We start from the raw sequence: 27,839 nt of genomic DNA on the forward strand, positions 1-27,839 counted from the left end.
CAGACTGATGCATACTAGCTCATTATACCTTTGCAGGGTTTTTTATTTTTATATGGGTTTATAACCACTTTAAAAGAGTAGTATTTGTACCTATAGGTAAGCCTTATTCTAGGCTTACCTATTTACAGTACCTATGTCTCCTAAACGTGCGCAGTTCAGGAGATATTTACTGTATACTGCGCAGATGTCATTGGCACATGCACGCTGAAGGAACGGCCACCCGTGACATTTCTTCAGGGTCCTGTGCAGTGATGTCACGTGGCTCCAGCAAGTCACACAGCCGAGTCCGCGGCCCAAGGAAGGAAAAAAAAAAAAAATGGTGATGCGCCCTGCAGCAGGGACAATGCAGGCTTCGTTTGCAGGCAAGTGTCACATAATATGCTAGTACAAGATACATACTAGCACATTATGCCTTTACTTTCCAGGGAAGGGGGAAAAAAAAAAAAATTGAGAGTTAAACTTCCCCTTAAAAGCAGGCCTCCCATTAAAAAAAAAAAAAAAAAAAAAAAAAGAAGGTGTGCCACAGAATTTAACCATTCAGCCACGGAAGGATTGACCAGAGCACTCTTTGCGATATACGGCACTGCATTACTTTTAATGATGATTGCATGGTCGTGCGACATTGTACCCAAACAAAATTTACATCTTTTTCCCCACACAAATAACGCTTTCTTTTGGTGGTATTTGATCACCTCTGCAGTTTAATTTTCTGCGCTATAAACAAAAAAAAAAAAAAAAGAGCGACAGTTTTGGAAAAATAAATGAGTTTTTACATAATACATATCGCAAAAAAAAAATTCATAGATATAGATAGATATCTATCTATCTATCTATCTAAAAAAAAATCTTCCTCAATTGAGGTCGATCTGTATTCTTCTACATAGTTTTGGAAAAAAATGTAATCGCAATAAGCATATATTAATTGGGTTGCGCAAGTTATCGCGTCTACAAAATAGGAGGATAGATTTATAGCATTTTATTATTCCTTTTTGTTTTTATTAGTAATGGCAGCGATCTGCGATTTTTATCATTACTGCGACATTGCGGGACACATCGGACACTTGACACTATTTTGGGATCAGTGACATTTATACAGCGAACAGTGCTATAAAAATGCACTGGAAGAGAAAGGGTTAACAACTATGGGGCAATCAAGGGGTTAATTGTGTTCCCTCACTGTGTTCTAACTGTAGGGGGGGATGGGTTCACTAGAACATGTAAGAAAGAGGGGGTGTAGTGGCGCTTGCAGTAAATAAATGAATAAAATAGACAAGAAACGCACAGCAACGTGTGATAATGTCCAAAAAAATGTGTTCCACTCCAAATTCCTCTATAAACTCCTCTCACATCAATGACTATGATGTGAAGGAGGGATTGTGTGAAGATAATGAGATCCAAACAATATTTATGACTCAAAGTCTTGAGTTCATACACAATCATATATGATGAAGCAAAATGTGGATAATTGCATTTGTAAGAGTGAATCCATGCAACCACAAATAAACGTAGTAAAATGGTGAACCCAAATGACAGTACGTGCACTATAAAGTGCCTAAAAAATATAAATATATAATAAATAAATAAATAATGTTCCAGTTAGGTGCACTAATTAAATGCGCCAAATAAATAAATAATGTTCCAGTAATCAAAGTGTCCCAAAAAAATTCCCATGCAAAAAACAGGATAATTGTATCACAGTGAACGTGGAATAAATAATAAAGTGCTTGATGCAAAAATTCCCAAAAAGTGCAATAGTGCTAGGTTAAAGGATGATGCTGCAATCCAATGCACGATCCATTCCGTGTAGTAGTGCAGAATCAGAAGGTAAATACTAGCCTCTCACCTCATGAAAGGCTAATTAGAGCCTTTAGGTAATATGAAGGTCAGCAGGGGATAGCTCTGGATCCAGGGCAGCCCAGGTAATTTTCATCACATAAGGTCCCAGCCGCTTTCAATAAAGCATAAAGCAAAATTCCATAGTGTAGTAGGTAGGAATAACATTTAATAACACATAGTATCACTTACAGTTAAAATCTTTGAACACCAGCAGCAACAGCAAACGGTTCACAGACAAACGAAATGACAGACAGCTAATCTCCGCTCTCGGCCGCGAGCGGAAATAACGTCACCGACGGCACTTCTCCAAACACCTGACGCGTTGCGTGGCTGAACTACGCCACTTAACGATTAAGTGGCGTAGTTCAGCCACGCAACGCGTCAGGTGTTTGGAGAAGTGCCGTCGGTGACGTTATTTCCGCTCGCGGCCGAGAGCGGAGATTAGCTGTCTGTCATTTCGTTTGTCTGTGAACCGTTTGCTGTTGCTGCTGGTGTTCAAAGATTTTAACTGTAAGTGATACTATGTGTTATTAAATGTTATTCCTACCTACTACACTATGGAATTTTGCTTTATGCTTTATTGAAAGCGGCTGGGACCTTATGTGATGAAAATTACCTGGGCTGCCCTGGATCCAGAGCTATCCCCTGCTGACCTTCATATTACCTAAAGGCTCTAATTAGCCTTTCATGAGGTGAGAGGCTAGTATTTACCTTCTGATTCTGCACTACTACACGGAATGGATCGTGCATTGGATTGCAGCATCATCCTTTAACCTAGCACTATTGCACTTTTTGGGAATTTTTGCATCAAGCACTTTATTATTTATTCCACGTTCACTGTGATACAATTATCCTGTTTTTTGCATGGGAATTTTTTTGGGACACTTTGATTACTGGAACATTATTTATTTGGCACATTTAATTAGTGCACCTAACTGGAACATTATTTATTTATTTATTATATATTTATATTTTTTAGGCACAGACTTTATAGTGCACGTACTGTCATTTGGGTTCACCATTTTACTACGTTTATTTGTGGTTGCATGGATTCACTCTTACAAATGCAATTATCCACATTTTGCTTCATCATATATGATTGTGTATGAACTCAAGACTTTGAGTCATAAATATTGTTTGGATCTCATTATCTTCACACAATCCCTCCTTCACATCATAGTCATTGATGTGAGAGGAGTTTATAGAGGAATTTGGAGTGGAGCACATTTTTTTGGACATTATCACACGTTGCTGTGCGTTTTTTTTGCCTATTATTATAGCGTACGTACTGTCATTTGGGTTCACCCTTTTACTACGTTTATTTGTGGTTACATGGATTCACTTTGCTGTGCGTTTGTCTATTTTATTTATTTACTGCAAGCGCCACTACACCCCCTCTTTCTTATATGCTGATTGGTGCGTGAGCACTTTCATGTAGTGGCTGCTGTATATTTGTTTATTTATTTATACACTTTATTAGTTAGGTTACCCTAGGTTAGTTGTGGTTTTGCGCATTGGTTCCCCCCCTTTTATATATTCACTAGAACATGACAGAGTTCACTGCTCCAGATCACTGGGAGCAGAAGATCCCTGTCGTGTTGCTAGGCTGAACAGGGAAATGACTTGTTTACATAGGCATTTCCACGTTCTGCCTCTCTTTGTCACGATCATGGGCCACCGGCAGAAATCGAGTCCGTGGGACCCGCAGGCATGCTCGCATCCACTAGCCCGCTATTTAAAGATGACGTACAGGTACACACATTCACGCAGCCGCGCCATTGTGCCGACGTACATGGTCATGCGCTGGTCAGCAGGCGGTTAATTATAATTGTATTCTCATTTACAGTTTTGTTTTAGTCCCTCTGCAAAGTCCCACAAATACCTATTATTGATCCTGCAAGTGAAGTACACCTAATGCAGCTTCCTATGATGATCTGGGGCAACGATGCTGCACTGCTCCTGTGGCAGTACTGTTGCCACTCATGTAGGCATGTGGGATGAAAACATTTTGCTGGGAGCGAAGCCATCAGTATGGTCACTGCTGATTCACAAGCCTGTAGTTTGTCAATAAGCATCCAGCTAAACCCAGTCATGTTCACTGCTTTCTGGACTGACAGCACTGCCTCTGTTGCTAATCCTTTTCTACTGTGAGCTACAATGTCTGGGAGGGAGCGTGCGAGACAGAATTGAAGGAGGATTTGGCTCAGTCAGGGAAAGTGAAAATAGTTTTTGTTTCCTTTATGAGGCTTGTGGATTAAGGCTTATTTTAACTGTCAATTAGGAGCCTTTAGAATGGGGATACGCAATTAGCGGACCTCCAGCTGTTGCAGAACTACAATTCCCATGAGGCATAGCAAGACAGCCACAAGAATGACACCCAAAGGCAGAGGCATGATGGGACTTGTAGTTTTGCAACAGCTGGAGGTCCGCTAATTGCATATCCCTGCTTTAGATAATTGTAGGTCTTGGTGCAGGTTCCGGCATAAATAGACAACATGGAGAACATTTGGAATAATGCTTTCTCCCATGGAAAAAAATTGCAATCACGCTGTGCCTTTTGAAGAGCCTTCCAACGGTGATCACTGTACAAATGAATTATCAAAGAGCCGACACACAAATATTTGGAATACACACCAGTGGCGGCTGGTGCTCCAAATTTTTGGGGGGGTGCAAACAAACGAAAAAAATAAATAAAACACAATTGCAGCCTCACTGTGCCCATCAAAGGCAGCCACTGTGCCCAGCAAAATGCCCCCTCCCCCCCGCCTGGCACTTACCTTTCTGGGGTAAGCCATCCTGCTTCTACCGTCCCTCGATGTCTTCTCCCACCCTTGATGACGCTTCAGCCAATCAGGTTACTGGTAATCGGTGAACCTGATTGGCTGAGACGCCTGTCAGTCTTATCCAAGGAACGCACCCCCGTGTGTCCCTTGGATAAGCATCTGGAAACATTCTAAAACACAAGAGTTATGTTTTGTAGTCAGACTGACAATCATGCACAAAAGCTGTTCTACATACCGTGCTCATAAGGAGAAAAAGTTCCAGCATCAATGTTGATATATGGATCAATCTTGATAGAGGTGACATGCAAGTTACTCGATTTCAGGATTGTCCCAACACTGCTTGCAATGATTCCCTTTCCAATACCAGAGATTACACCACCTGTCACCAGGATATACTTCATTTTGCCTGGGAATATGAGGAAAATAAATAAAGTTGGTTAAAGATTTTAATTTTGGATTTAAGGGTAAAATCCCTGAATTATTTTACCCAAGACCCCTTTCACAACGGGGCACTTTTCAGGCATTTTAGCGCTAAAAATAGCGCCTGTAAAACACCTTCCCTGCAGTCCCAGTGTGAAAGCCTGAGTGCTTTCACACTGGGACAGTGCGCTAGCAGGCCAGGAAAAAAATTCCTAAGCAGTGCGGGAGTGCCCTGCCCATTGAAATGAATGGCCAGCGCTGCTGAAGTACCTGCAAAGTGCTTTGGCAGTGCTGCAACACAGTCACTTTTAACCCTTTCTTCTGCCGCTAGTGGGAGTTCAAAGCGCTGGGCATAAACCAGAGTGTACCCATTCCACTCAGCCACCAGGGCATTCACTGCTTCGTCTACAGTAGTGGTCTCCAAACTCCCTCTGCTTGTCTTTATCTATAGTAGGCAAGGTTGAATAAAGACCCCAGTCCAACCTGTGTGGGTGTGGAAAAATAATTTCACATATCTCTGTATACCAAGATGCCTATTCCAAGAGTTTATTTTTCCCGCTGACAGCACAGATTGTGGAAAAGAGTTGCACATCCTTACCCCCCTGACAGTGAAAAACCCCTTACACAGTTTAAAGTGGAGTTCCACCCAAAAATTTAACAGGCTATCCCCCCGGGACATGTGACATCTCCTCATCCGAGAGGCCCTTTACCTTATGGTTCTTCCTAGAATGGATGGTGCATTGTGGCTGCCTAACCTGGATATATTTTCCACTCTGGCTCTGTCCCCTGCTCCTGTGGTCCCGGACGCTTTTCTTGACGCTCTGGCTACCTGCTAGATCTCATTCTTGTCGACGGATTAGACGTGTTTTTGATGTCATTTAGAGGAACTCCTCTACGCCTGGCCGTACAAGCCTCTCTATAAGGTGCATATATATTGATGGTACGCCTGCGATTTTAAATGTCCTCGGTGCAATGGATGGCTGACGATCATTCTGATTAATGAAATATTTAATATCTCACTGTCAAAATTCTCCTACCTTGTCCTGAGGAAGCCAAAAGGCGAAACGCGTAGACGAAAGGATATTTTGCAATTGATTGTATACTCTATATGGTTTTTTTATGTATCTTACTGTATTTTTTTGTAATTAAAAGTATATATATTTTTCTAAATCCTGTGTTCCCGTCTTGCCTTAAAAGTCCGCCCTGTCACTGCCCCTAGCAGTAACCTTTTCCCCTATTCAATATTACGGATGTTGGCAAATGTGAGTGCTTTTTTTGTTCCCCTTCCCTTCTTTTTGAATGGCAGATGTAAACCGACTTGTGTCCTTCCTCCAATCTAACCCGATCTGCATATGCAGAGCAGACATGGACCTGCCACCCGCCCCCTCCGCTGATTGTGGCCCGCGACCAGTTACCAAGTCACTTATGTGGTCCTCACGCTTCAAAAAGGTTGGGCACCCCTGGCCTAGGCTATAAGAAGATTGCCAAGACCCTGAAACTGAGCTGCAGCATTGTGGCCGAGACCATACAGTAGTTTAACAGGACAGGTTCCAATCAGAACAGTCCACCCCATGTCTAATTCCTAAACAGCCATTCTAAATAATGTATACATTCCTGTAAAAGTTAAAGTGGAGGTTCACCCTAAAACAAGTGCCCTTTGATAACGACTTATACGTCGAAACATGTCAGGGCGGAGCTACGCACTGACGTCACTGCACTGTACGTGACCCGGAAGCACGGGTGTACGATTACATTATTTTTGCTCTATTTTCGTTTGTGTTGTACACGCTGTTTGGCTGCAATTGAAAATGCATGTAGTGTTCTGTGGCTACAAATATCTTTTTAATAAACTGCCTAAACGGTACTTCACGATCTCGAGCCCTCATTTTTTCTCCTGGGTACCCTATTGGGAGATGGAGCCTGCGATCTTTTAAGATCCTTTGAGTGGAAGAAGTGGAGGTCCGGTCACTCTGTAGGATACTGCTGGAAGCGTGGGATTTTGCCTGTCCTGATACATGGTGGATCGATACGCCCAAAACTCACGGTGATACGGTAAGAGTATTTACTCACCTCTGTTCTGTCGGTGTGATCTCCGGGACTCTTCCCTGCTTCCTTCCGTACCAACTTCAGTTTCTAATCGGTGGTGGATTCCTACCTCTGCTAACTGATCTATTATAGTGAATCTCAGCTGGATTGGGACTTTTATACATCTTTTCACTACTTATGTAGTTTTTGGGACTGCCTTTGCTGATTCACAGAAACTATTATGGTTAATTATTTAGACACATTATTTCATTATTGTTGTGATCTGGTTTTATCACATTGTTGATTGTTTTTTTATAATATTATACTATCCCAATGATTGAAGTGTAATATCACATATTCACACAGGGTTATATATATTTTTATTACTTTCCCTGGTGATGCTATTATTGGCTTAACCTGGGACATATACCATTAATTCAATTAAATTTAATTCATTATTATTTTTGTACACCGTTTTTTAGGAATTTAAGGGTATGGTCACCCTATGTGTATAGAATAATTATACACCTTATTAGGTGGTATTTCTAGTGCAAACACTTTTTTATTTTTCTCTTCTTAATTATATAACATTACATCCAGCATACTTCCCACATGGAGAGTATGCTGTTATTTTTTTTTTTTCGCCGTACATACCGTTTTATTATTTTCCCCCCGGCTTCCGTGTTCCAATTCCCGCGAGACTGGGCGTTCCTATTCAGAGGTAGATGATTGACGTCTGGTGAAAAACTTCCCAAAGCGCATCACCAGTTTTCCGTAAATAGCCGACCTGCGAGACGGCTTTATAAGGCGCCTGCGCCCGCCGTGTAGAGCTAACTGCACAGGCGCCATATAGAGCCGACTCGCAGGTCGGCTATTTACGGAAAACTGGCGACGCGCCTTGGGAAGTTTTTCACCAGACGTCAATCATCTACCTCTGATTAGGAACGCCCAGTCCCGCGGGAATCAGAACCCGAGGGGAAAACAACAATAAAACGGTATGTACAGCGAAAAAAAAACCCAGCATACTCTACATGTTGGAAGTATGCTGGATGTAATGTTATATAATTGTTTTAGGGTGAACCTCCACTTTTAAAGACACTTTGTTCTCACATTAGAAAGGGCTCCCATTTGTGTAAGGGCCCTTCCACACGCACGGACAAATGGTCCGTTTATTACAAGTCCGTTTACGGACTTGTAATGTATCCCTATGGGATTGCAGACGTTAGCAGATGATGCATCCGGTAACGTCCGCAACCATCCGCGTCCGCAAAGATCCGCTTTTGCGGACGGAAGAAAACCCTATTTTTCTTCCGTCCGGCGGAACGGATCGGATGAATACGGAAACACGTTCCGTATTCATCCGATTCCCCATAGGGGAGAGCGGAGGAGAGACAGGGCGGTCTCTGCACTGTGTGCGGGGACCGCCCTGTCCGCCGACAGCTCAGCGGGGATTAACGGAGGAATCCCCGCTGAGCCAAACGGGCTAACGGAGCGGCTCCGTGTGAAAGAGCCCTAAAATACACAGGAATTGATTTACCAAGATTGGAGCACTCAGAATCTGGTGTAGCTGTGCATGGTAGCCAATCAGCTTCTAACTTCAGCTTGTTCTATTAAGCTTTTACAATAAAACCTGGAAGGTGATTGGTTACTATTCACAGCTGCACCAGATTTTGCACTCTCCAGTTTTAGTAAATCAACCCCATTGTGTTGATGAAAGGAGCACAGTGTGTACAGGGACTATGTAAAGATTATACAGTAAACTCTCTATTACTAATAAGCCCCTTCGTGCCTTGCTTTAGCCACCAGTATCACACTCACCGGATAAGCAGCAGCGAGCCAGTGTCCACCTTAGTTAACGGTGCTGAATCTCACCGGTCCCACGTGCTGTGGAAGACTAAAAACCAGCGAGAGCACAGTACAAGCATAGAGCGCCACCTCGCCTCGCATCCGGGAATGTGCAGGCCGAACGAGCTGAGCGCCTGTCACCCGCAGCGGAAACAAATGCGCGGGTAAATACCTGAGTTGGCAGACGCTACATACGTATTACACCATATCACTGTAATATAAGTACATTGTCTGTGCGACGCTCTTTGTGTGACCGTCCCTAACACACAACAAACAGCGTTCCGCCTCATCTTTTTTACACTACGTACAAGGCGCGCCCGTCACGTGCACACCGGACTTGTCAGAGCGGAGGTTGTCGCAGTAGTTCTACGTCACCAGGGCGCCGCACGTGTTGAACAGCTGCTTAAAGGTGTCGCGCGCGGAGGAAAGGTGAAGGAAGCTGGTGAGGAGTACGCGTTTGGAGGTTAGTGTCTGGTCACTGAGGGCGGTCAGAGTGTGTGTACAGCTAGGAGGCCGAGAAGTTTCAAAGAGGGAGGCCTCTGGTGTGAGGATACAGGCAGGGGCTTCCCTCATGTCCTATTACCTCTATGGTGTCATTTCCCTCCCTCCCCTGGGACTTCTCATGCACCGCCTGGTTATACCCCATATTGAAGCCAGATTGTGCCTTCTCTTAGAATTGTGTGTTTTATTGAGCTGAATGAGGTGTACTAACATCAGAGAATTGTTGGTGCTTTAGGCCTCATGCATGCTGGGCTTACTAATGCTTCGTATACAGGTGTTTTCCATTGCTTTTCAGCCTTAAACGGATCTCCCACGTCCATCACGTTTTTGTCTTTTCTTCTGGTAGTTAAATGCTTAATACATTACAGGTAATGTACTCACTAACCTAGTGTCCAAACTCCTCTGCAGCCCGATTCAACTTATATTGCACTGTTTCTATTTTGCTTGTGGGCATTAGAAGCCCACAAGCAGCCACTTCCGTATTGCGGTGAACGCTGATGTCCCAGCATTCACCACTCGATCCCGCGCATGCGCACTCGTAACGACGAGGAGCCGTAATGGAGTATTATGGAACGCCCTCACTCCTTTCTTTGTTTACATTGCGCGTCACTCCCGGGTTCCGTAATAACGCGATGTTTAATAGTAATGCTCTTCAATGAATACCGGAAGCTAGGCATGTGCATTTTGTTTCGTTCCGAATCATGCATACGAATTCCCGAATTGCAATATTAATGAATTTACCGAATCCGAACGAACGTTTTCGATTCCGAATCGAAAACCCGCGGACGAAATTCGATCGGAATTTGAATTTTTTTTTTTTTTTTTTCGAAATTATATTCGAAGAGAGAATTTTCGAATTCGACCGGATTTTTCGAAATTCGGTCGAAAACGAACGAGTTCCGAAAACGAATTTAACGCATGTAACAAACCTAACTTAACGAAATTAATTAAATAACGAATTAAAACGAAACAAAATTTTCCCTTTTGCACATGCCTACCGGAAGCTATCACAGAAGCTCCCAGGGCACACTGCGGGTATGGGAAGTGACGCTATACCCGCAGCTTGTGCAGACAGGAAACAAGATCAAATTTAAGGTACTGTACATATTGAAAACTTATAAACATCCATTTTAAGCCGTATGATTGAACAAATGTCGAAAATAAGGTGGCGCTCCGCTTTAAGGGCCAGTTCACACCATAGAAATGTGTTCCACATGCTTTTCTGCATGTTTTTGATTTGTTTCAGTGCATTTTTCATCCCCCCCCCCCTTTTTTTTCTTAACCTTAGAAAAATGTGTTCTTGATGCGTTGTACGTGTAGCACTACCCCCCCGAAGGAGCTGATGGTTTAGTTTGGGTGGCACATTACCTCTTTCTCCGCCGTCTAGGGTACTAGATGAGAGCTGAAACAAAGTCAATGTCAACGTGTTTCGTTCATTTTTTTTTTTTTCTCTCTGCTTTATTTACCGAATGTGGTAAAAGAACAAACAATAGGTTGAAGAGGTGAGGTAGGGTATAGGTAGTAGGTTCAGGCGTAGAACTTGATTGGAAGCACTCCTGCTCCCAAACAAACTCTCGTCTCCACTCTAGCCAGAGTGGGTAGTGTGCCCCTGGATAGGCCTCTTTCACTAGTCCTAGCAGCCAGGGCATCACACGGAACCTTGGTACAGTCTCTGCCACTGACCTACCCAAAAGGTGGAGATGTAATCGGTCCAGAATCCTTTCAGTTTAGGATTAAGCACCCAGGTCTCTTTTCAAAAGTAATAACTTATATGATCCGGTAACTGACGGGCGACCACTGCTCAGCCTTTCAGTAGTGATGGGTCCTCCAATGAAGTTCAGGCCTCACCTGAGTGTACCAGCCTCGTGCTGGGTGCTCTCCAGACAGGTACTTCATTTGATGGCTTCCTCCCTCTAGGATGGATAGCGTAAGGACCTCTTCTTTAGCAATGCAGACCCAGTCTGAATACTGGGCCTGCTCAGCAGGGTACGACTCCAGACCAACGTGGTCCCAGAGCCAGGAAACTCTGAACACGAACCCCAGGCCAGGAGGGCTACACACAGGGGTGGTGGGATGACTGCCCAGGGCGGACAACGACGACCCACAACCCGTGACGTCTGTCCCTTAAATTCCCCTCCCCAGCATGCACAGCGAGGCGATCAACCCTCACTGATTGGCCGCTGAGAAAGAATACCCAACACACCTGGACCTGACTGCTGCCACCCTTGGCCTGGGGTGGAACTGACACCCCAGACAACAATAGTGGATACCTGCAGTACATCCACGGTTGGAACAGAGGTCTTAACCTTGGCTGTTGGAACAGAGGTCTTAATTTGAAAACAAAATAGGTCAGAGGTTACTCATCCTCTGACTAACCCCTAAATTTAAAGCAGGGCCAACAAAGAAAACTGCTGCCAGCTACATACAGTTCAGTGTTATTTTTTTTTCTCACTAATGTGAACCATGCCATTAAAAACCATATAACCTACTATCCAATGCATCTTTTGAGGCAGGGGAAAAAAACACACTGGACTGTATGTGGTGTGCACTGACCCTTTAAAGTAGTTGTAAACACACACAAAAACTGCCACACAAAAGCATAATGAGCTAGTATGCATGGCATACTAGCTCATCATGAAATACTCACCTTAGGCCCCTTTCACACTGGAGCGGGAGGTGTGGTGGCCGCAAGCGGGAATTTTTACCCCCGCTAGCGGCCGAGAAAGGTTTAAAACCACCCGCAATGCACCTCTGCAGAAGCGCATTGCTGGAGGTATAGCCGTGGTGTCCCATTGATTTCAATGGGCAGGAGTGGTATACACACCGCTCCAAAGATGCGGCTAGCATGACTTTTTTTTTTTTTATTTATTTTTTTTGTCCTGCCAGCGCACCGCTCCAGTGTGAAAGCCGCTGTTTCAGGTCAGTTTGCAGACACTATTTTTAGCTCGATAGCGCCTGCAAACCGCTTCAGTGTGAAAGGGGTCTAACAAGTGCAGAGAGTTCTCACAGCTGGATAAACAAAATCCAGGCAGCCTGCCAAGTTTTAATACAACAGGAATAAGTAGAAACAAAGTATCTCTTATTTCTTTTATCAAAGCAGAGAACTCATTGTGTAGATGACGGAAGTTTAACCGCTTAAGGACCACCGCGCGGCTAAATACGTCCGCAGAATGGCACGGCTGGGCACATGGACGTACAGGTACGTCCTCTTTAAGAAGCCCAGCCGTGGGTCGCGAGCGTGGCGGCGCTCGCAACCCGTTTCTGAGCTCTGTGACCGCGCCCCCTGCGGGACCCGATCGCTGCCGGTGTCTCGCGATCGGGTCACAGAGCTGAAGAACAGGGAGAGGAATGTGTAAACAAACCTCTCCCCGTGCTTCCTAGTGAGCCTGTCACTGATCATCTGTTCCCTGTCATAGGGAACGACGATCAGTGACGTCACACGCCCCCCTACAGTAAGTAACACACATTAGGGAACACGCAACTCCTTTAGTGCCCCCTACAGGTTAACCCCTTCACTGCAAGTGTAATTTTCACAATAATTTGTGCATTTTTGTTAGCCCTGTTTGCTGTAAAAATGACAATGGTCCCAAAAATGTGTCAAAAGTGTCCGATGTGTCCGCCATAATGTTGCAGTCATGATAAAAATCACTGATCGCCGCCATTACTAGTAAAAATTAGTTAATGACAATGCCATGACACTATCCCCTATTTTGTAAACGCTATAACTTTCGCGCAAACCAATCAATAACCGCTTATTGCGTTTTTTTGGGGTTTTTTTTCGCTCTATTTTTGTTTATAGCGAAAAAAAAATTAAAAACCGCAGAGGTGATCACTCGTTACAGAGCGAGAACCGGGAGCTGTGTGTGTCATTTTCTTGCAGAAAATTACTTGTATGTGTGTGTAATTTTCTTGCAGAAAATTACTTGTAAACAACCAAACATGATGTGTGTGTGTGTATATATTTTTTTAGCAGAGACCCTAGAGAATAAAATTGTGATTGTTGCAATATTTTATGTCCCACCGTATTTGCGCAGCAGTTTTTAAAACTCAATTTGTTTCGAAAAAATACATTTTAATCAATTAAAAAAAAAAACGAAACAGCAAAGTTAGCCCAATTTTTTTTTTTGTATAATGTGAAAAATGTTACACCCCGAGAATCGTAAGAGAATTGTGATCTTTATTCTAAGCAAAAAATTGTGATTCTCATTTTAGCCAGAATCGTGCAGCTCTACTATTTAAAAAAAAAAAGAAACCAAAGTCTATAAATGTATTCTCATTTATAGCGGTCTTCGAACCTATAAGCCAAGCAAGCTTGGCCTTCTGCAGAGATATGCAATTAGCGGACCTCCAGTTGTCGCAAAACTACAAATCCCATCATGACTCTGCCTGTGGGTGTCAGTCTTGCTATGCCTCATGGGACTTATTGCATATCCCTGGCCTACAGGTATGTGGCTGTCCCTAGTCATGCCATGTTCACTGGCCAGGAAGTACAGGAGGCTGTGGTTTCAGGAGTGCAGATGTCAGGAGATGGCTGAGACTAGTGTTTTGCATGAATGTAGCCAGTACAACATGTAGATGGGACAGTTCAGGTGGCAGGCAGGAACATGGTCAATAAACGTGCCAGGGTTAGTACAGAAGACAGGCAGAAGTAACACTCAAGCACCGGTGTGGCAGTGATCAGGAATCGGTGCCACACACTGTAGAAAAACACTGCTTTCCCTCACAGCTGAGCGCAGTAAAAGGAAACTGAACCTCATCTGCAGCACGCACACTTTGCTTACATATGCGATCGCTGTAGCTGTGCCTGCTTAAATTGTTGTTTTTTTCTCCAACTGATACACTGTACACATGCAATAGAGGAAATCCAGACAGCCGCACTCCAGTGAAAAAGGCTTTTGCTGTATGGACTGATTTTATTTAACAATCAAGGACAGTTGATCAATAGCTGATACGTTTCATACCCCTTACTGGTGGTGCTTGGTCATAACTATGACTAGGCAACAGTAAGGGGTGTGAAATGCATAAGCTGATTCATCAACTGTCCTTGATTGCTGTATGGACTGATTTTATTCAATAGACATTTTTCACTGGAGTGCGGATGTCCAGAGTTTCTCTATTGCACTCAGGCTGTGCAGGGGAGGTAAGGTCTTGGTATTTGTACCTGGAGCGATATACAACTTTCTGATACTCTACAGTTGCCCTAACTCTTGCAGCTGAATACCTCAGAAAAGATCATTGTTAAAGTTTTTAGTTACCTAATGTGATCTGATCTTTCTATAGAACTTTCTGTTCTCTGTATACGTATTGTGGCCTCTTGGAGCTTTATTTCCACTCAGTTCACCTCACTGTATTACTTGTGGTTGACATGTCTTGTTTTTTAACAATCAAGGCTTATATAACAAACATGCAGGCTATATAGAAGTAGCCTGCAACTGACCGAATACTGTGAATAAGCAAATAATTTTTTTATAGTGACAGAAGTTTTTATAGGCATTCGAGGCATGGTAACTTTTTTTTTTTTTTTTCTTCAGAAATATTGTCTGCAACAGACTGCAATGCGTGGAAAGAAACCTTTGAAGAGGAGCGTTCCTGCTGAAGAAAGCAATGGTACTCTTGAGGTTAAAAAATCTAAATGTAAGTATAAAAACCGTGCACTAAATATATTTGTATGCAAGTTCTTTTACAAAAAAAAAAACAGATTCACTGCTTGCCGACCAGCCGCCGCAGTTATATGGCGGCAGGTTGGCTTGGCTGCGCGAGATCACGTAGCTATACGTCCTCTCGCAATTCAGCCAATAGGTGCGCGTGCGCAAACGCACAGCTCCCGGTCCTGTCAGGGGGAAAAATGACTGTTCGCTGTTTATACATTGTATGAACAGCAATCAGTCATTTCCCCAAGTTAGTCCCACCCCCGTTTCAGTTAGAACACTCACAGGGAACATCATTAACCCCTTCCTCGCCCCCTAGTGTTAACCCCTTCCCTGCTAGTGGCATTTGTATAGTAATCAATGCATTTTTAGAGCACTGATCGCTATAAAAATGCCAATGGTCCCAAAAATGTGTCCGAAGTGTGCGCCATAAGGTCGCAGTACCGATAAAAAATCGATGATTGCCGCCATTACTAGTAAAAAAATATATATATATTGTAGAGGCTCTAACTTTTGCGCAAACCATTTAAACGCTTATTGCGTTTTTTTTTTTTTTAAATATGTAGAATACGTATCGGCCTAAACTGAGGAGAAAATTTTTTTTTTTTTTTTTTTTATATATATATATATATTTTTTTTTTATATATATATTTTTGGGGATATTTATTACAGTAAAAAATATTCTTTTTTTTTTTTATTATTGAAAATTGTCACTCTCTATTTTTGTTTATAACGCAAAAATTAAAAACCGCAGAGGTGATCAAATACCACCAAAAGAAAGCTCTATTTGTGGGGAAAAAAGGACGCTAATTTTGTTTATGAGCCACGTCGCAGGACCGCGCAATTGTCAGTTGAAGCGACGCAGTGCCGAATAGCAAAAAGTGGCCTTGTCATTGACCAGCAATATGGTCCGGGACTGAAGTGGTTAAAGGGGTTGTAAAGCCTCGTGTTTTTTCACCTTGGGTGAAAAAACACCTGGCAGTAATAACCAGAGTCCCTGCTTTGATGGATAGATTGATAGCAGAGCAGCCATTGGCAATCAAGTCCAATGACCCGGGCCCGAGTCATACACTCGGCATCTATGGACGCCGAATAAATGACTTGGGAGTGTGTCTGCAAGGTAACCCCCCTCGGGTGAGAACTTCTCCATGGGGATTATCTAATGCGGGGAGGAGAATGGGGGGGCAGGCGTGAATAACGTAGAGCTGCAAGATTCTGGCCAAAATGAGAATCACAATTTTTTTTTTTTGCTTAAAGATCACGATTCTCACGGCGTAAAATCTTTTACATTTATACAAAAAAAAATGGGCTAACTTTACTGGCTAGTTTTTTTTTTTTTTTTTTAATTCATTAAAGTAATTTTTTCCCAAAAAATTGCATTTAAAAAGACTGCTGCGCAAATACAGTGCAACATAAAATATTGCAACAACCGCCATTTTATTCTCTAGGGTCTCTACTAAAAAATTATGATGTTTGGGGGTTCCAAGTAATTTTCTAGCAAAAAAAATAATGATTTTAACTTGAAAAGAGCTGTCAGAAAAACGTTTTGGTGTTTAAGTGGTTAAACGTTCCTAATTTACATACAGAAGTCAATGTGATACAATGTTTAGACTTAACTTTCCAATGATAAAGAATGTTTTCAAAACATGGCAGATTGCCCAGACTTTGATTTTTGGCTGAGAGCAGAGAGGAAATTCTTTTCATGTCAAAGATCGTGAAACCCTGTGTCAAGATCGCAAGGGAAAAAGATTGCGATAATGATTCTTGACGATTAATCGTGCAGCTCTAGAATAACGTGTTTTGTGTGTGGGTTTTTTTTTTTTTAAGAATGTTGTTGGAAACCTGCAATAACTAGCCTTATGTTCTATGCTCTTTGATTTTGTGAACTACCACCACTCTTAATGCAGTCCTTGCATGTATTTTGCTTTTCAGTGGTCATTCATGGCTCCTACAACACTGTTGGTGGTTTGGTGCTCGCCCTTGGACAAGGTGATGTGGGTCAGTTGGGCCTTGGAGAAGATGTAATGGAACGAAAGAGGCCAGCACTTGTACCGCTTGAAGAACCAATAGTACAGGCCGAGGCTGGAGGAATGCACACCGTTTGTCTTTCAGTATCTGGCAGTGTGAGTTTCCGATATTGTTGACCCAACAACAACCTAGCAAATTTGCTGTTCAACCCGTCCTAATTTACATGTATCCACATGATTTATAGCTGATGTACTCTCTCTTCTGTGACTTCACAGATTTATACCTTTGGCTGTAATGATGAAGGAGCGCTAGGTCGGGACACGTCAGAGGAGGGCTCAGAAACAGAACCTGGAAAAGTCCAGCTGGCAGAAAAAGTCGTACAGGTGTCTGCAGGGGATAGTCATACTGCTGCCTTGACGGAAGATGGAAAGGTGTTCATCTTTGGATCATTCAGGGTATGCAACCAGCATTTATTGGCCCTTTTGCTTGCTCATGTCGTGGTAGACCTTAAGAAATATAAGTGAATACAAAAGTGGGGACAGTAGTAAAGAGTGCGTGTCTGAGCCTGTGAATGCGAGTACAACCGAGTGTGTCCGATGCAGTAGCAGCCAGTACATGTCAAATGCATGAGACCATTTTGGTGCACTGGTGTCCAGTACAAGTGTGTTGATGCATTTGGGGGGGGTAGTGGGTCGGTGCCTTGTTGACGAGAGGCGTCGTGCTCACCCAGGAGTTGAGGGGTAGGTAGGCTTGCACTCCTCTTTCTGCCTGGCTTATAGCAGAGTGTAGGTAGTGTGGTGTTGACCTTTTTTGTCATAACAGCCGCTATTGATGCGCATCTTTATAGTACGACTGTAAACACTTCTGAACCGAGCAGAGGTCCTTCCTGTCAATAAAACCCAACTCTGACACCTTAGTTTTTTATTTGGGATAGCTTTATAGTTGTGTACCTCTGCCCTCAATGAATTGTGGGTTCTCATGAAACTGCTTGTACATACTTTATTTACCTTCTTGATGCATTCTTTGCCTAACTCGCCTAAAAGAATTACTGTGGCAGTCTTTTAAGTTAATGTTTACTGGAGTTGCCACTGCAGTTAATAACCTGACTGATTGGCATGGCCTCACTACAGTTGTGATCCATCACTGCTTCTGTAATGTCTGGATTTTGACCCAGCCCTGGTACTAGTGAAAGCAATAATCATGCTTGTGCAGTGCTCGTGGCTTCATTTCTAGAGTCTTTTGTGACTGCGTAAACGTTGTATTGTCTATGATGTCAGCACATATGGCACAGCGTTCAGGGTAGTGACCTCCAAGTACATGCATGTGTGGGATCTCACTGCCATCCTAGCATCTGCTACTGTTTATTCATAGGGATTGAAGTGGTTGTAAACCTGTAGGTGCAAAGAACTACGCAGTTTAGGAGATATTTACACTACAGACTTGCGCAGTAGAAAGCGGTGCAGGCGCACTTTAGAAACGGCATTGTGCCGATTCTAAAGGGGCATGTGCCATGACTGGTGGCTCCGGAAACGTCATCGACTCTGGCAAATCACAACACCGGAGCCACAATACCAAGAAGTCAGGGGGAGGGGAACGAGGACCGCTGCAGGGGCTTCGATCTCGGGTAAGTAATTGATAATGAGCTAGCATGCTATGCATGCTAGCTTATGCCTTTGTCTTGCAGGGTGTGGTTGTGGGTTTTTTTTTTTTTTGCAGAGGGTTTATGTCCTATTTTAAAGTGGTATTTGGGCAACAATGTACATGTCTATGCAAGCTGATTAGGGGCAGTATTGCATATATATATATTCTCCCCATCTTGGCTCCTATTAATTACTCTTGATGGGACAGTTCTGTGCACGTGGAAGCATAATCACTTCAGCTCCTGATGCTTGTGACGGAACCCACACACTGTCTTGGGAAAATCCAAGGTGGTGGTGTTTGTCCTTTTCGTGTGTGGTGTTTTTTTTTTTTTCTTCTTCTTTCTAGTCCATTGATCCAATGTTTATTTTTATAAATGTTACCAATTGGTGGTGATGGTAATCTAAGGTGGAAAATTATATAAATTTGGTGGTTAAATCTATATAATTGTATAAAATGTACTCCTGGCATGCATATGGTTGCTTAGTGTTTTATTTTCCTATTTGCTAATAGGACAACAATGGTGTTATTGGATTACTGGAGCCTATGAAGAAGAGTATGGTTCCAGTGCAGGTCCAAGTAGATGCTCCTGTAGTGAAAATAGCATCAGGTGAGTGGACTAAGGACTCATTCAGACATGCAGCTTGGCTTGTGTGTGTGTGTAAGCATTTGGGTGCAACTGAACTGGGAATAGTCCTGCCTTCTGGGACCTGTGATGACATGTCCCAGAAGGTTGGGGGGGGGGGGGGGGGCTTCTGCTTCGATCACCTAGGTGGTGGGAGCAGGTACCTGCTAAAACTAGGAACTTTTAGGCTGCATTCACACCTGAGCGTAGCTTTTTGCAGCGTTATTTGCCGCGACAAAACGCAGCGTTTTTTACGGCGCTTTTTTTTTTTTTTTTTTTTTTTTTTTTTTTTTTTTTTTTTACAGGTCTAGGGTCACCAATGTAAAACGCCCAAATTCAAGCGACCAAAAAAGGGTCCAGAACTTGTTTGGGCTTCAGGCGTTCGGCGTCAGGCGTTTTGTAGTGGAGATGTGAACCATCTCCATAGAGAATAATGTATTTTTTTCCCCTCTAGCGTTTTGGGGCGTCGCGCTTCAGGCGACAAAATGCTTAGGTGTGAATGCAGCCTTAAAGGTGAAGTTCCGTTTTAAGATGGATTTACTGTGTTGGTTAATAGTAGTAGTGCAATATACTGTCAATGTGTACGATACATTGATTTAAAGCGGAGTTCCACCCAAAAATGGAACGTCCACTTATTGTGTTCCTCCTCCATCTGGTGTCACATTTGGCACCTTTTGGGGGGGGGGGGGGCAGATGCCTGTCTAATACCGGTATTTGCTCCCACTTCTGGACATAGATTGCCGCAGGCTCGGCTGCAATCTGCGCCACATAAGGGTCCTTTCCCATTTACGGATCCCGTACCTTTCTTATCCGCTTGCTCAGCGGGGATCGCTCCGTTTATCCCCGCTGAGCTGGCAGATGATGGGGTGGTCCCTGCGCCCTGTCGGATCTCCGCTCTCCCCTATGGGGGGGATCGGATTAACACCGACCACCTGTCTTCACCCTATCTGCTCTGCAGATGGATGAAAAAAATTAGGATTTTCCTCCGTCTGCAGAATTGGACCATAGCGGGGGACTGATGAGATCAGGTGTCAGCGGATGTTAATCCACTGACACACACTATCCCATAGGGATACATGTCTGTATTTCATCCAAAAACGGATGGATGAAATACGGACGTACTGTCGGTACGTGTGAAAGGGCCCTAAGTGTCCATATTTAAGTCGGCAGCTGCAGTATTTGTAGCTGCTGATTTAAAAAAATAAACAAATACATTTTGCCAGAACTCCGCTTTATGTAAACATGGCTAAGGCCCCTTTCACACTGGGGCAGGACGTTCGGTGGCGGTATAGCGCCGCTAAAAATATGGCGCTATATCATTGGCTAGCGGCCAATGGTGTCCCATTGAGAATGCTGGGGCAGGAGTTTTTTAGGCGGTATTTTTAGCGCTAAACCACCTGAAAACTTCCTCAGTGTGAAAGGGACCTAAGGAATAGCTTTTATTTATTTTTTTCTCAGGTTTTTAATGTGACAAGCGTATATTTTTTTTTCTCTTAGGAAATGACCACCTTGTGATGCTTACCACCGATGGTGATCTGTATACATCAGGATGTGGCGAACAGGGACAGCTGGGTCGAGTACCAGAGCTATTTACTAACCGTGGAGGACGCAAGGGCCTAGGTTTGGAAATTCGTGCAAACTTCAAATCGTTGCTGTGAATTTAGTTCCAAAGAAATTTAAATTTTATTTGGGTACAGCGTTGTGCAATTGTCAGATAAACGCAGTGCTGTATAGCAAAAAATGGCCTGGTTGAGAAGGGGATGAAACCTTCCTGGGGCTGAAGTGGTTAAAGTGTTTGTAAAACCCCAGTCATGAAATTTGAACTAGGCACATACAGGTGCATCTCTATTTTTTTTTTTTTTGGAAGTAATCAGTTACTTTATTTCAGTAATTCAAAAAGTGAAGTGCGTATATTACATAGATTCATTACACACAGTGATAAATTGCAAGCATTTCTTTCTTTCAATTTTGATTATGACTTGCAGCTAGGTAAAACCCAAAATGTATGTATATTAGAATATTGTGAAAGTTTAATATTGTAGGCTCATGGTGTCGCATCTCTAATTGGCTAATTAATACCCCTTTTGCACTGAGGCGCTATAAAACTCCTTTTGAGGAGTTAGTGGTGTGCTTTTTTTGACGGTCACGTGACTCAACATAACTGTTGCAAGAACCATTTTAAAGCACTTTTCAGGCACTTCCCATTCAGTTCAATGGAGCCTTTTTTTTTTTTTTTTTAATGGCTCTCTATACATGATCCAAAGATGCTGCTTGCAGGAGTATTTTCGCCTCCCCGCCAGCGCACCACCCCTTGGGGGGGGGAAAGCAGCTGTTGTTGATTTTAATGGGAAGCCGTTTTCGTGAGCTTTTCAGGCACTCTTTTAAGGCAAAAGCTCTTGGAAAAACTCAATATAAAAGGGTTCTAACTGAAACCACCTCTAAAGGTTACCTGAGCTTTTTAAATGGTTTGTCTGGTTCAGTAGGTTATACAATCACAGCGAAGACTGCTGACTTGACAATTGTCTAGAAGGCCGTCCTTGACAAGTCACAAAAGGTCATTGCTAAAATAAGCTGTTTAGAGTGCTGCATCCAAGCATGTTATTGGAAAGTGTGGTAGAAAGGTGCCCGAGCAACAGAAATAACTGCAGTTTTGAGAGGTTTTTGAAGCAAAGACCATTCAAGAATTTGGGGGAGGTTCACAGGGAGTGGACTATGGCTGGTAGATGCACAATTAAGACTTATGTAGGAGGATTTGTTTGATCTCTGTATCATTTGAGAGTTTACAACCACTTTACATGTGATCTAATTATTTTCTCCTAAGTTTTACTTTTTAAAATGCTCTTTACAGAACATTGAATGCCTTTTCAGGTAGATTTAATATGCTTAGATTTATTTTATTTTTTTTCCTCTGCAGAGAGGCTGCTTGTTCCTCAGAGCATCCGCCTTAAGGTGAAAGGTTGTGGACGTGTTGCATTCCGAGATGTTTTCTGTGGCGCTTATTTCACATTTGCTGTGTCACAAGAAGGTCATGTTTATGGATTTGGCCTCTCTAACTACCATCAACTGGGTGAGTGGATTGTGTCTTTAACTGGTTTTCTTTGATGCGTCCTTATTTTTAAATTCTAATCCATGTTTGATCTGTTTTAAATTTGGGAGATTGGGTGTAAAATCATGGTGAACTTTCTATGTATGTAAAATGTAAATTAAAAAATGTAGCCCTGGTTCACACTGATGCGGCTTTGAAATTGCTTTACTTTAGTGCGATTTTTAAAAGCTTCACATCGGTGCAGTTTACACTGCTGATTTCATTGCGACTTCATAACTATAGTCTTTTGCAAGTTGCTATATGATCAGAAAATAGTGCAGGAACCTTTTTTCACAATTGTTGTGACATGAACGGTTACAATTGCCTGCAATAGAGTGTGACTTGTAATGTGATTTGCAACTGTCAAATTGCATGACAAGTTGCACTGGTGTGAACGGGGGCTTGTGCTAGAGAAAATCTTGATTTTTGCAAAGAATTGTGGGAAAAAATAACTTAACTCATCATGCCTCTTACTAAATACATTGGAATGTCTACTTTTCCAAAAAGGGATAATTTGGGGGCATTTGTGTTGTCCTGGCTTGTTAGGGTCTCAAGAAATAGGTCGTCAGTACCTGAGGTGTGATCAATTTTCAGTGATTGGCACCATAGCTTGTGGACTCTATATGGCTGGGTTCACACTGGTACGACGCGACAGTCGTACTACTTTGCACCCGACTTTGCCCTGCAACTTGAAGTCTTGACTTCATTGAACAGGGATCCGACTTAGATCCCCGACAGGGGAAATTAATACTCCTGAAGTGCCAAATGTGTCTAGCATTTGGGCGCATTTAGCCACATTTGGCGTTTTTATGTCAATGCTCCTGTCCTGAACATGATTCTTCTGCCTTCAGGAGAAGGAGCTTTGACTGCCTCTTAAACTCGGCTGCTTCTAAACTCCTCCCAAAAGCTTGTGTGCGTATACAAATAGGCTTTTACTGAAGTGCGTTATTCAGGAGCTTGGGCAAAGTACTGTGGACCAGGCTAGCAGTGTGTGTGTGAATTTTTTTTTTTTTTTGGAGAATAAAATGGTGGTCGTTGCAATATTTTATGTCGCACAGTATTTGCTTTTTTTGGGAAAAATACACGTGTGTGGTGGGGTTTTTTTTTTTTTTTTTTTTTTTTATACAGGGTGTTGCACTGAGTAAATGGATACCAAACCTGCTACGTTTTGAAAATTGCGCACATTCGTAAAATGGCGCCAATCAGTACTAGCTGATTGTACGAACTAGAGTTAGAGGAGGTCTTGTGCTAGAATTATTGCTCACGATTGCAGCAATACCTTGCGTGTGATTTGAACACTGTTTACATTTGCGGGCGTGACTTGTGTATACGTTTTCTTTGCGAGGGGACAGGGGTGCTTTTAAAAAAGTTTTATTTGGTGCCATTGGCAGCCAAGTAAACTGTAAGTGACGTTGTTTTTGGAATTTTACTCTGGAGACCTGAACAAGGCTGGACAGCCTAGCAAGTGGACATGCTGGATCATGGGTCGGGTCTCAATGTGGAATGTGAGGCCCATAAACCGCAATGGGAAGGAGTGGGCGGTCGTCCCCCCCTCCTGCTGCCTGGGATAATGGCTGAGTGGCTGCCAAACCACATACGCTGTTATCACCAGATAACCGACTTCTCTGAAAAACTGTAGCTGCAGGCTATACACGATACATCCACTCTTTCAAACCAACGTACAGATACCAAACACACTGAGCTCTGTGATCACTGCTTGCAATATGAGGTAGAGCTGTGAAAGATTACTCCTTATCTCATCAATATAAATGCATTGCATACAAATGCAGAAAAAACAATTGGTGCAAATTTAACAGTCCTCTCCACCAATAAGGTGCCTGAAAGTTCACATTTAATTTCATTAAATGCTGTACAGTGGAAACTCTTCCAAATATTCCACACCAGGTGCCAAGTGACCAATATCTAACACTTTGCACTCACCAACTACTCATGCTTATCGCTTTAAAATGACTGCACCAGCCAAGCAGACACTGGCTGGAAAAAGCACCTAGAGGCGATTCAGTTGGCATGTGCAGCGCTATACAAGTCATTCAATCACTGATGAGCAATAGCTAAAGGTTTCCATTATTTCTCATTTTCTATCCAGTAAGGACACAGATTGCAAAACAAAAACAGCTGGGGGGTAGTTTTGGGTTGCATCAGTTTCAGGGCTGTGGAGTCGGAGTCGAGGAGTCGGAGGAAATTTTGGGTACCTGGAGTCGGAGTCGGCAAACAATGCACCGACTCCTACTAAATTTAGATTGGAATAAAAAAAAAAAAAAAGCAAGTTTAAATGTCCCAATTCACAAAAAGTTATAATTAATGACTTCTCTACTGTAAGAATAAAGACCAATGCATGCAGTGCCTCACGTAACCGCAAAACGAACACGCTAAGTGACCGTGAAGAAGCATGCTTTTCATGTGCTTCACTATATGGCACGCAACGCACAATTAGGAGCTGCAATACTTATACTTTCCATAGTGTTGTGTTCTGCTTTTACAGGGAACGCAGCGTCCATGTGTAACCTAGCCTCTCACTGATAAGGGATTAAATAAATATGTTTTTTGCAGGACTAGAGAGTGAGACACTTGTATAAGTGAAGGGAATGGAGGGCCAATAGTTCAAGACTGAAGCTGTAAACCATTGGAAAAACTGCTTTCATTTAGCTAAGGCTATAAAAACTTGTAAACTCCGATTGTTAGCTTAAACTTTAAACATGACTATGGGATTCTCCTAGGAAAATCATGTTTTTAGAATAAAAAACTTTGTTTTCATTGTGTTTGTCTTTTGCTTAAACTGTGCAATACAGTAGACTGTTGGCTTCCCAGCCAGTAGTCCTGTGGTAGGTTGCGTTTCTTTCCCTCAAGGAATGTATAAAATACATTTGCATATTAATACAGAGGAGTCGGAAGTACATAAAACTGAGGAGTCGGAACATTTATCTACCGACTCCACAGCCCTGATCAGTTTTAAAGTTTGTACAGTAGCTCAATGTGCACATACATTGTACATGTTTTAATGTGTGTAATTCTTTTGCTGCAGGTACCAAAACTACTAGCTCATGCTTTGCACCCAAAAACTTGACCGCTTTTAAAAACTCAACAAAGTCCTGGGTAGGATTTTCTGGTGGACAGCATCATACTGTGTGTCTTGACTCTGAAGGTAAGGTGTTGTGTGTGTGTGTTTTTTTTTTTTTTTTTAAGTTTCTAAAACCTGTAAATGTTTTAAGTACCTTCAGCACTGTACTTTAATGCTGCTGGTTTAATTTTGTAGGAAATGCATACAGTTTGGGGCGTGCCGAGTATGGACGACTTGGCCTTGGAGAGAACTCTGAAGAGAAAAGTGAACCAACACTGATACCTGGTCTCCCTAAAATTGCTTCTGTAGCATGTGGAGCTTCTGTCAGTTATGCTGTATCTCGCAATGGTAAGTTCGCCCCCCCCTGAGATTTTAAACTGATGCAAGTGTTTTGCCTCTGGAATTTCTGCCCCTTCAAAGTTTTATTTTAAATCGAACCAATTTTAGTCAAGAAAATACATTTTTACAATTTCTTTACAGAGAAAAACACAAACCCCCCCACATAGCACGACATTGCTAAATGCAAGTAGCGAACCTGTCTTGATACCAACCCACTCTTCCTTCCCCTGGTCCCAAGGCCTCCATGCAGAAGAGGCTTGAAACCTAACATACTGTCCATCACAGTAACAACAATTAAACAGTGTGTTACGGACATTTTCAGAGCATAAAAGCAGTATACGCATTTCAACAGTGTACTGTAATGTACAGTGAAGAGACTCCTATGCAACCCTCTTGGTTATGATCTAATCATTCAACTAGGTGAAAATTTAACGCAGTTGCTAAAAAGGGAAAAGTTATTTCTTGCTATATAAACTGTATTCATGTGAATGAATTGTCAGTTTCATGCACACATGACACATTTTGACATTTTTGTTTTTTCCCTAATGTTTTTGTTTTTCTACAGGCCGTGTTTTCTCCTGGGGTATGGGAACTAACCAGCAACTTGGTACAGGGGATGAGGATGATGTTTGCAGTCCTTATGAGATGACAGGAAAGCAGCTTGAGAACCGAGACGTGTTATCTGTGTCCAGTGGCGGTCAACACACTGTCCTATTGGTGAAGGATCGCAGCTGACGCTCTCAGGGATTGGCAATTGGCTAAATGGAGACCTCTAAGCCTCTTGTTCTTCAACCCGGCCACCTATGGACTTTTTAATTAACCTTAAATTCGCAAAATCCTCTTTGTGAGAGGCTGCCTTATCTGACATCGGCTTCTACTATGTCTGGGCTTGTCCACGTGGGAGGTTTTTTTTTCACACTTCAGAAACACCAGTTTTCATATGTTCCTCAGACTTCAGAGAGAATTCACCTTGAATGTATGCAATTTTTTTTTTTTTTTTTTTTTTAAATCATTAAAAAAAATATATATTCTTTTAATTCTCTTTTTTTGCATGGGAAAAATGTCTGCATCTGTTTCCATATTTCTGCAAATTGTAAAGCACTGTAACCACTTTTTTTTTATGAAAGTTTTTATGAAAACTTGTTGGGTGTGACAAAACGTTCATGTGGATATAGCCATACGGGCATACTTTGTACAGCTTTGTAAGGGGTAGTGATATGCACTGTTCTTTATCCCAAAGCTGCCGGTCAGATTGGTTCCTTTGGGTTACTGTAGTTTCCATACAGCTCCCCTTAACCCATTAAGTGTGACTTTATTCTTATGTGATCCCGGCATTGATACAGTCATCTATTTGCCCTGTCTCCATTTTTAGTTTTTTTTTTTTTTTTTTTTCATGCATTTTTAACATTCTGTTTACCATGGCTCATCCTTTTGTCTTACTACTCATTAAATCACGTTGGGAGAGGAAAATGTCTGCCCTGCTCCTAGGTCTCTGGGTTTTGTTGACCATGCTAAATAGCTTTATTTTTTTAATACTCAGTGATTGTCAAAGGCATGGGTGTGTAATACTGTAGATTATTTTCCATTACTCTTTAAAAGTATGATTCATTTGCTTGACAGAGATGAACAAAATTTTTAATAAAATTATCTTTGGAATAAATCTTTTTCATAAATTGTTCTGGCTTCTTCTGTTTGGTGCCTAGTAGGGGTGTTGAATATAATCGATGCATCGCGATTCGGGGCCCCCCGATTCGGCATCGATGCATGTGACCCCAATAATCGATGTCGGGTGACGTCATCCCGACTTGCCCCGCCTCTCCCGGGAGATCGCTCCGAGCAGGTCTTTTAAAATGTTTTTTTTAATAAATGCGCGTTGTAATCCATTAAGTGGCAATCGCTGTGTGTGCTTTTTTTTAAAATGTATGCAGATTCATACCTCATAGCTCCGTGTGTAGTAACTGTACATGCGATCATGTGACTCCATGGTCCGGCCCGCCTCTCTCTTCCTCTGTCCTCTCACATCCCTCGTCTCAAAGTCTCTTCTGAT

The 27,839-nt window shown here is 42.5% G+C and overlaps 2 protein-coding genes across 2 annotated transcripts in view; one reads left to right on the plus strand and one right to left on the minus strand.

The window, feature by feature from the left end:
* The window catches only part of CTPS1 (CTP synthase 1), a 45,521-nt gene extending 36,534 nt beyond the window's left edge, over positions 1-8,987 (minus strand). The window contains exons 1-2 of the mRNA XM_040337942.1: positions 8,883-8,987; positions 4,855-5,025 (exon numbers count right to left, since the gene is read on the minus strand). Coding sequence (XP_040193876.1) covers positions 4,855-5,020 — 166 coding nt within the window. The 5' untranslated portion in view covers positions 5,021-5,025; positions 8,883-8,987. The remainder of the gene's footprint in view (positions 1-4,854; positions 5,026-8,882) is intronic.
* A 261-nt stretch (positions 8,988-9,248) lies between these two features.
* Positions 9,249-27,465, plus strand: RCC1 (regulator of chromosome condensation 1). Its single transcript, XM_040337943.1, has 10 exons — positions 9,249-9,372; positions 14,942-15,044; positions 16,991-17,181; positions 17,302-17,481; positions 19,178-19,274; positions 20,787-20,909; positions 22,204-22,356; positions 25,418-25,537; positions 25,649-25,801; positions 26,358-27,465. Exons 2-10 carry the CDS (start codon positions 14,966-14,968, stop codon positions 26,525-26,527), a joined length of 1,266 nt encoding a protein of 421 aa, XP_040193877.1. The 5' UTR covers positions 9,249-9,372; positions 14,942-14,965; the 3' UTR covers positions 26,528-27,465.
* Positions 27,466-27,839: the final 374 nt, after the last annotated feature.

This window comes from Rana temporaria, chromosome 2 (assembly GCF_905171775.1).
Source record: "Rana temporaria chromosome 2, aRanTem1.1, whole genome shotgun sequence".
Lineage (NCBI taxonomy): Eukaryota > Metazoa > Chordata > Amphibia > Anura > Ranidae > Rana > Rana temporaria.

Bases quoted from the DNA above. Each gene is read 5' to 3' on its own strand.
- RCC1 (XM_040337943.1), top strand. From the start codon at position 14,966: ATGCGTGGAAAGAAACCTTTGAAGAGGAGCGTTCCTGCTGAAGAAAGC. The intron at 19,275-20,786 runs GTGAGTGGACTA...TTTTTCTCTTAG, and splicing joins TGTAGTGAAAATAGCATCAG to GAAATGACCACCTTGTGATG. The intron at 25,538-25,648 runs GTAAGGTGTTGT...TTAATTTTGTAG, and splicing joins TGTGTGTCTTGACTCTGAAG to GAAATGCATACAGTTTGGGG.